The sequence below is a fragment of the Nestor notabilis genome, unplaced genomic scaffold, assembly GCF_000696875.1.
Source record: "Nestor notabilis isolate BGI_N333 unplaced genomic scaffold, ASM69687v1 scaffold13579, whole genome shotgun sequence".
Taxonomy (NCBI): domain Eukaryota; kingdom Metazoa; phylum Chordata; class Aves; order Psittaciformes; family Psittacidae; genus Nestor; species Nestor notabilis.
In genome coordinates, this window is record NW_009942455.1 from 1 (window position 1) to 8362 (window position 8362).

Here is an 8362-nt window from a genome sequence, read left to right on the forward strand (position 1 = left end):
ACTGCTGTAGCTGAACCCAGGACAAGTAGGTACTTTCAGAAAAGATAACAAGATGGAAGAAGATGGTTTTGTTCTCCACACCACTGTCGTCTTTTCATAAAAGGTAGAACCTGGATTCTAGGCCCTCCTCAAATATATATATATATGTATATGAATACCTGTATGTGTGTGTGTGCATGGGTGAGTGTGGCGGGGTGGCAACTCCCAGTTTGTGGGAGAAGATTTTGCTCATCTTCCTGCTCCTGGGGATGGCAGATAGTCTCTACCCCTTTTGCTGAAGTTTGAAGGGACATGAGGTCAATTTGTTCCTGAAGGTCAGTACATAACATGAAGTTTCCTAAGTGCTAATAATGGGTCATTCTTTTTTACCTTTTCCTTTTCAGTGCCAGTTGCTTACATCATATGCTAACAATGAACATTAAATGCTTATAAAGCTATAAAAGGATCATTTCTAAACAGTGATTGCATGACTCAAGGTATTTTGCATACTTTATTAGTAAAGAAAATATTCCTCGAAGACATGACTCCACTTAGAACTTGCTTAGCTCCATCAAGAAGGAGATAAAGCTCTTTCTTCTTACTTGTTGAATAGATTTAATGTCTGCACATTAAGCAAGAAGTTAAAATTACATCACCAGAAGTACTAGCGTCCTCTCAAAAGCTGCTTTACGTTCTTGTAGTGTAGAAGAGGTGAAATAGAAGACTTAAGAATAGCTTTGAAAAGAACTTTAAGGAATAAAAGCATGTAGAATTCGTAAAAAAAGCTAGACAATACTTTAGAAACCCTGACCTTCAATGACAAAATACAGTAGTGCTACCCTCAAAGCATGTATTAGAATTAGAATAACTCATACAAGTGTACTCTGCATCTAGCACATGTCAGTTTTTGTTTGCTTTGCTGCAGTAAGTTCAATGCACAGTTTTTATGGTTTTGTTTTTTTTATGAAGAACAAAATGATACAAAAATACACTACTAGTAAGGCAAATATTAAAAATAGTATTAAATCCAGTACGCTCAAATATCCATTATCAGGTATCTTCTGGGCATAGACCAGAAATGAGTATAACATTGTCCACTCCAATTTCTCCAGTTTTGCCCTTCCCACGTTCTGATTCAAAAGTGATCTGTCATAAGAAAAGAGACGTATTAACAATGAAAATGTACTATATCCAACCATTTAGCACTCCTAATGTTAATTAGTTATAATACTATATCTGAAGAATGATTTATCACATTACAGGAATTTATGACTTAAATCCTTGCAGTTTTTAGAATTTCCCTGTATTATTTGAACTAGATTTATAATGTCTTGCAGAGGTTTACAATACCAAATGGATTCTGGTAATAAGATTACTTATTTTCATTGTTAAAAAAAAAAATAATCAGATTGAGTGAAATCCTATTATAATAATGAAGTTTTATTACAGTATGTGCTGTGAGTGCACTTCATTTCTTGAAGATATTACAACTGTTCATTTTCAATCTACTTGTTAGGATTGTTAGGTTTTGGGTGTATATTCTATACGTATTTTTACTCTCTATATGTACTATACTTGTATATAGTATAGTATGTATACTATATAGGGAGAGTAGGTTTATTTTTATAAATAGGATGCCTGGGTTTTTATTTTACAGTCTGATTCTCATTTATGTAAGGGCTTTTCTACATCATTCCAGCAGTGCGAAGAACCTTGGAAAGGGCTTGCATTTAATTTATACTCACAGTATTCAATTATATAGTAAAAGCCTTTACACAGCGCTGAATATGTTCAGTCACATAAATGAGAACCAGGCCCTAGAATTTCAAGGAAAAACTTGCTGATGTACTGATTGAGGCAGTTCTCAGAGGCATACGTTAGTGCACAGTGTTCCCTGCTGGCTAGTATGTCCTGCTCCTAAGGCAGTTGCCCACCCTTGATTATATATGATGTCTCCTTTTGCTTTAATGATCTGGTTTAATGTGGTTTGAGATCATCCTCTTCTATGAAAGAGCTAATTTTCATTTTTACAGGCATGTATGTATGCCTCTGTTGCATGAGATATTAAGGACAGATTTTGATTGCTTGTGTTAATTTATGACCTGATGCAGATTTTCTACAAAATGACAGGATTATTGGCATCAATGTTCTAACCAAGTGGGGTAATTCAGTTCTGAAATTACAACCAGATAATAACTTTTTTCTCTCCTAAAATGTGTGCTCCAGTTTCCCATTTCAGATAAGCCTTTCAATTGCCAGTAATCAATGCCTATAAAACAGCTGGTGGAAGACTTGAGGATTATGAATTTGAGCTGTTGTGTTGGTTATGACAGTTGGCTTATAAATTGTGTTATACTTACACTATTGGTGGTTTCAGCCCCCTGAAATATCTCTACTTTTCCAGTTCTCCACCTTTCATCTTTTCCTTTGCTCTCCTCCCAGACAGGAGCAGGTTTTTTGTTTGCCAGGAACACCCGAAGTTTCCCCACTCTCTCACCAGCAAGCCGATAACTGAAAATCAGGCAGTAGCTGCTCTTTGGTTTGAGGTTGGTGAGGAGAAGGTTTAGGCGCCCCATATCCTTCTTGTGCCCCACAAAAGCTGGAACTGCCATGTAGTACCCATCTCCTTGTAACAAAGCAAAAAAAAAAAGAAAGGTAAATGCATCTTTAATGGTCTTGTGTCCATTATTAGCAAATTGGATACACATTTGCTGAGAAAATACATGGAAGCTGTGTTACTTGACTAATTTAAAATCAGACTGGAGAAAAGCAGCAGGAAGCATACTTCGCAAGGAATAAAATTGCACTGCTGGAAATCAGATCAGTTTACAGAGGAGATGAGTTCATATTTCACTGGCAACTACAGTCATTATTCCTTGCACCATCTTTTAAGGGCAAAACCATTTCAGTTTTCCAAATGCAACAGCCTGAAACATGCTGCTGTGTCTCTGTGATCAGACCCTTTTAGTACGTGATCTGGATAACTCTCTTTCCACTGTCCTCTATAGTGATGACGAACTCATAAATGAACTTGTTTTTTGTTCCTCAAATCCTGGGGGACCAATGAAATGACAGATATACACAAACAGATAAAGGGATAAAACATCTGGGCCCATAAACAAAGTCATAACCAGCAGATACAAGTTTGGGGAGACAGCGTAAGGTCAGAATAAGGTCTTCCTGGAAGTTAGTACAGAGAAGGGACTTGGGGAGAAGGAAATATATGGAGCAGGAGAGGAAGGGTTAGTGAAGAAAGACTGGGATGGAAAGACTGTGAGGGAATAGGGAGAGAATGCGTGTGTAGGAACTGGAGCAAGTGGCCTGCAAGATCTGCAGGACCCACTGGACCGTACTGCAGCAAATTCTGGAATATTGCCTGTGTCACAGGGGAAGAGACATCCTTTCAAGTAAATTTCTTCAGTCACACACGTACACCTACACAGCAGTCACACACTGCACTCCTGGAGCTCTTTCTCAGGTTTTAGCAGGCCTGCTGTTGGTATCAGGTCAGGTATCAGCTGTTCTTGAATAGGTCCCTGGCTTTGGCTCATTCTGAGGAATGCTGTCACTAGTGTGCCTTGCAGAGTTTGAGATTTCCAAGCAGTTATCACAGTGCTGTCTAAGCCACGTGAGTGACTACATTGCCATATCCATCTAAATGGCAGAGAGCAGTTAAATGCCCTACCAGTCTTGGAGAGACACAATGCATAGCTAATAAGGTTTCCATTGCCTTGTGCCTTACATTTCTGAACAGTTGTCACGTTTTGATTAATTTGTGTCGAAATATGTTGCTGATTACCAGTTGTCACTGGACATCTCAAAGAAACAATTTCCACTCCCAGCATTCTCTGCCCCTTTTTTCTAAAGATAACCCACTGAGAGGAGAGCTAATTGTTGATTTTGCTTTCCCCTCTGTCTCACTTTTTTTGGAGGGGGTGAGCCATCAAATCAAAGCATAGCTAGAGGACAGATATTTAAATACCTCTATCTCGATCAGCAGGATTCCAGTCGAAGTCATCATCAGCATCTTGTTTCCAGTCACAGACTCCTTGACTGAAGCTACAATCAACTGAAAAAAAGAGTAAAATTGGCAATGGAGACTCAGAGATAAGAGGAACACTACATCGTAAATACTGGTAGAATAATTTGCTCTTTATTCATCTGGTTATTAACGTATAGGTCATTCTAAAATCATATACAATCTGAGTTCAGATAGTGTTGACATAGATGAAATAGAAAAGCAAAACATTAAAATTTACATAGTAATTCTTTCTTTAACTCACATGAAAATCTGTTGAGTCTTTTTACTGCCAATCTCCCATCTGCACATGAGTGTATATGCTGCAACTTCTGTATACTGAGTGCCTGCTGATCACCAGGCATAGTTGGAGGTTTTAGTTTTGAACTGTAGCATCATTAATGGTTTGGGATGTGCCGACTTCAGAGTTCCCCTCTCTCCATTTGTTACACTGCTATAGCTGTAATCAGCTGACATGCTCAAGCTCCAGTTTTATCCATTGAAAGAAAGAAGCTGCCCTCCCATAGGAGTAATCCTTTATATCAGCACTCAACACTCATACTACATGGAGCTGGTAATAGCCCAAATCAGTTGACCTTTAGAGTACACTGAAAAAGGGTGTCTCCTAGAGCACGCTACAGCCTTCATGACTATGGATGAAAAGCATTACACATGCAAAGGAAGAAACACTGTGCAATGCAAGCATGACAGATCAGATTAAGAATAATAATACATCAGCCATCTGAATTTCTTCAGAAAGAAGCATCCTTCTTGTTCTTTTCATGTATTTTATCAAGAGATACAGAAGTGCAGTACATGTTATTTAGAAAGCTTTACTGTATAAATCTGTTGTTCCCGAGACTACTGCTTTCTGAATTGGAAAAACCTCAGAATCTTATCCTAATGTCAGCCAACACATCTGTCTATTTTGGTTTGGTTGGTTTTCTTTAAGATTTGAAAGAATTTGTTGGTATTTAGGTGGAGAAGCCCAGCTTGTCCTAAAAATAATCTCAGCTACAGCCAATCCCAGCATTTCAGTCCCTGCCCACTTGTCTAGTTACTCCCCAAGAGGATGCTACTGCCCTGTAAATGCATCAGCTCAATATAATCTCTAAATCCTCTCTTTTGGATTCTGCTTTTTTCCTATGGCTTTCATAGGCAGGTCCTTAATAGTCAGCTTTATGATTCGGTGCATCACAGAGAAAATATTTCCCACCATGAGAGAGGGGAGGAGTGCCCTTTATTCTGCTTTGACCAGAGCTACACTGCAGTCTGTTATAGTTCCCAACAGGCAGTGAAGTTTTCTGTTTGAAAGTGCATGAAGCACTTTGCTAAGGTATGGCAGAAGCTTAAGTTCTGTACATAAATTGACAGGTCTTGGACCTTGTATGCTCCCCTGACTGATTTTGCAATCATTTTTTTAATGTGAGAAAGAACAAGTAGTATCATCTTACTATGATATTCACAGGACTCACTGATGAGTTGGGAACTATCATAAATTCACAGCCAAGCTGTTTAAAATTCAGGGTAAATATTTATTCAGTCTTGTTCAGGTGAAACTCCTGTTGACTTCTGGCAGAGGACTGGGAGCAAAACCAAGAGAATATGGCTGAAGGACATTGGCATATTGTTGTGTGCTATGCACACTCTCCTAACATGGTTTCATTTCATAGACTGTAGAAATGATTTTATTTTTTCATGACTATGAAATAAATTGCAAATGAAATTCAATTGCAAGTTGAGTTTCAATGTGGCTGAACTTTCTGTACATGGCTTATAAACATTTAATATATGTTTTGAAAAGGAGACAAAACCAGCTTCTCACACTGGAACTGGCAGAATGGTTTGGCCTGACAATGTCTCTAACACACTCACCGAACCTTTGTTTTACGTCAAAGGCTATTAACTTGTTCTGGCTTGGCTAATATAGGTTGTCATGAAAACACACAATAAACAGGAAAATAAATACTGTAGAATAAAAATAATCTACCTTCTTGCTCTGGTCTTGACTTTGGAGCTTTCTTCTCTGCAGGGAGAGGGCCAAAGGCAGCTGCTTCTATTAACTTGGGAACTAGGGAAAACAATTTGTCAAGTGCTGAATCATCATGGGAAAAGAAAATGGAACTTTATTCCTTTATATCAGTTGCCATAAATTATTTACATAGCTCAATGTATGTGTTTTCCACTCCACCACTAAACTCACATTCCTAACCCCAGTTAGATACTGAATTTTAAAACTTTGCTGAAATTACTATTTTCCACAGCACTATGGCTTCTAAGCTGTAATAAATGGAGCTACAAGATTCACAAGGTCAAAAAACTCTGGCATGATCTCTCTTTGGTGTGGTAATCTGCTTTCTTGCTACAAAACTTCAGCTACTGATCAAAGTACCCGTGAAGACAACAACTCAACAGTTTGGTATCACTTTGCCAACAGCAGCCTCAAAAAATGGGTAATGTCAGAAACTTTATAAAAGCCATAAACGCTGGGGGATCAAAGGCCAGAGCCCGGTATTCAGGTAAGTGATAGCTGGTGCTGCTGTAACAGAAGCCCCAGGAAGTTTTTTCTGAAGCAGTACTCTCTTCTGGGGTACATGTTCTCTTACAAACCTGATCAGCAATGCTGTCTGCTGGGAGGGAAATGTGCAGCGACCTTCTCCTCAATGTCCCTGCAACAGCTGGCAAGCACAGCCTGATGTTTTGATAACCAGTCCTGGTGGAAACCCCTGAATAAGTTCTTTTGTAAAAATCAGTTGACGTGTCTTGTGCCAAACTGGAAGAGTCAGTACGGCAGCACGGTCATAGAATCAAAAGCTCATAGAATGGTTTTGGTTGGAAAGGACCTTAAGATCATCCAGTTCCAACCCTCTGCCATGGGCAGGGACACCTTCCTCTAGACCAGGTTGCTCAAGGCCCCACCCAGCCTGGTCTTGAACACTTTCAAGGGATGGGGCAGCAACAGCTTCTCCCGACAGCCTGTTCTAGTGCCTCACCACTCTCACAGTAAAGAATTTCTTCCTTACGTCTAACCTAAATCTTCCTTGTTTAAGTTTGAACCCATTACCCCTTGTCCTGTCACTAGGACAATGAAAGTTAGGTTTATTCTCTAAGATACTAGCCTAAAGGAGGTAGTTACTCAAGAAGCACTATTTTTCAGTAGCAGCCTCAGAGACTAAGGCAAAACCCCTCCTCTCTGATGAGCTACAAAGATACAGAAGTTTTCAAACTCTTATTTACTCTAAGTAATACTCTAAAATACCCTAAGTATTTTTAAAGTTTTGTGATTAGGCTTCTTTTGTACTATTTTAAGTGATTAATAGAAAAGTGTGCTCACTAAAAAAAAAAAATAAAATATAGTCTCAACTTCTTCATGCAGACCTTGTATAAGGAACTAATCACACAGGAAATAAGGGGAAGATCAGCTTTCACTTGCAGAGGATTCTATCCTTTGCAAGCACATATGCAGATGATACCTATGATACATAGATACACACCTACAAAAACAGGAGCCTAAATGTGCCATTTTAGAGGATGAGTGAGGATTACTGCTTACAGAAAGTATTAGTGGAAATGGAAAGCCTGCCAGACTGAAGTTTACTTTTCAACCATACCACATGGGCAGCAACGTTAAGAAAAGCTCAGACCTCCGCAACAGTGCCCTAAGATAGGTGATATGGAAATGGAAATTACTTTTCCCTACTCAGCATTGTATCATACATACTATTAGAAAACAACAAATGCCAAATATTTTGAAAGTCATTACTTTCACATGCATGCACATTTCTTCAGAGGGGAGTCTATTCCCATGAGTTCCATCAAGTTTGGGCTTTCTATCAATATACCCCAACTTACCCACAGTTGTAAACATATACTCAATCTTAAGAATATACTTACAACCCGCTGCAATCCAGAGCCTCCTAGCACCAGAAAGACTTAATTTTTATTCTCCTTCAAAACCCTCAAAAATTGCTCTGTGTGTACACCAGAGAAAATACACACTAACCAAGAAGCCCTGAAGGCACTTCCAGAGGTGCTGAATTGAGCCAAGAAGGGAGACTAATGCAGTCTTACAAGCTTTCTGATGAATTGCCAAGAGCGTGTCCTTTCTTGTTGCTCTTGCAGCTTTCCTTCACTCAGACCATTGCTTAAATCATCTGGATAATATTCTTACTTAAGGCAAGGATTAATATATCTTTCTCCAAATTAGTATATGTTTACATACACACATTGAGGAACAGGCATAGAGAGACTAAGTGTTAAGTTTACTGTCATGCCATAAACTTGGCCTCATACTTAGTGAAAGAGGCTCAGGCTGTGAAAATCCTTGCCAAAATGAAGAGAACTATTAAAATATAATCAGCTCAG

General features: G+C 38.8%; 1 protein-coding gene across 1 annotated transcript in view; it reads right to left on the bottom strand.

The window, feature by feature from the left end:
* Nucleotides 1–923: 923 nt before the first annotated feature.
* Nucleotides 924–8362, bottom strand: part of EGFL6 (EGF-like-domain, multiple 6) — a gene marked incomplete at its 5' end in the record, with an annotated part of 19143 nt that continues 11704 nt past the window's right edge. Inside the window, 4 exons of the mRNA XM_010021419.1 lie at nt 924–1125; nt 2340–2605; nt 3962–4048; nt 5988–6068. Of these exons, the coding sequence (XP_010019721.1) occupies nt 1030–1125; nt 2340–2605; nt 3962–4048; nt 5988–6068 (530 nt within the window). The remainder of the gene's footprint in view (nt 1126–2339; nt 2606–3961; nt 4049–5987; nt 6069–8362) is intronic.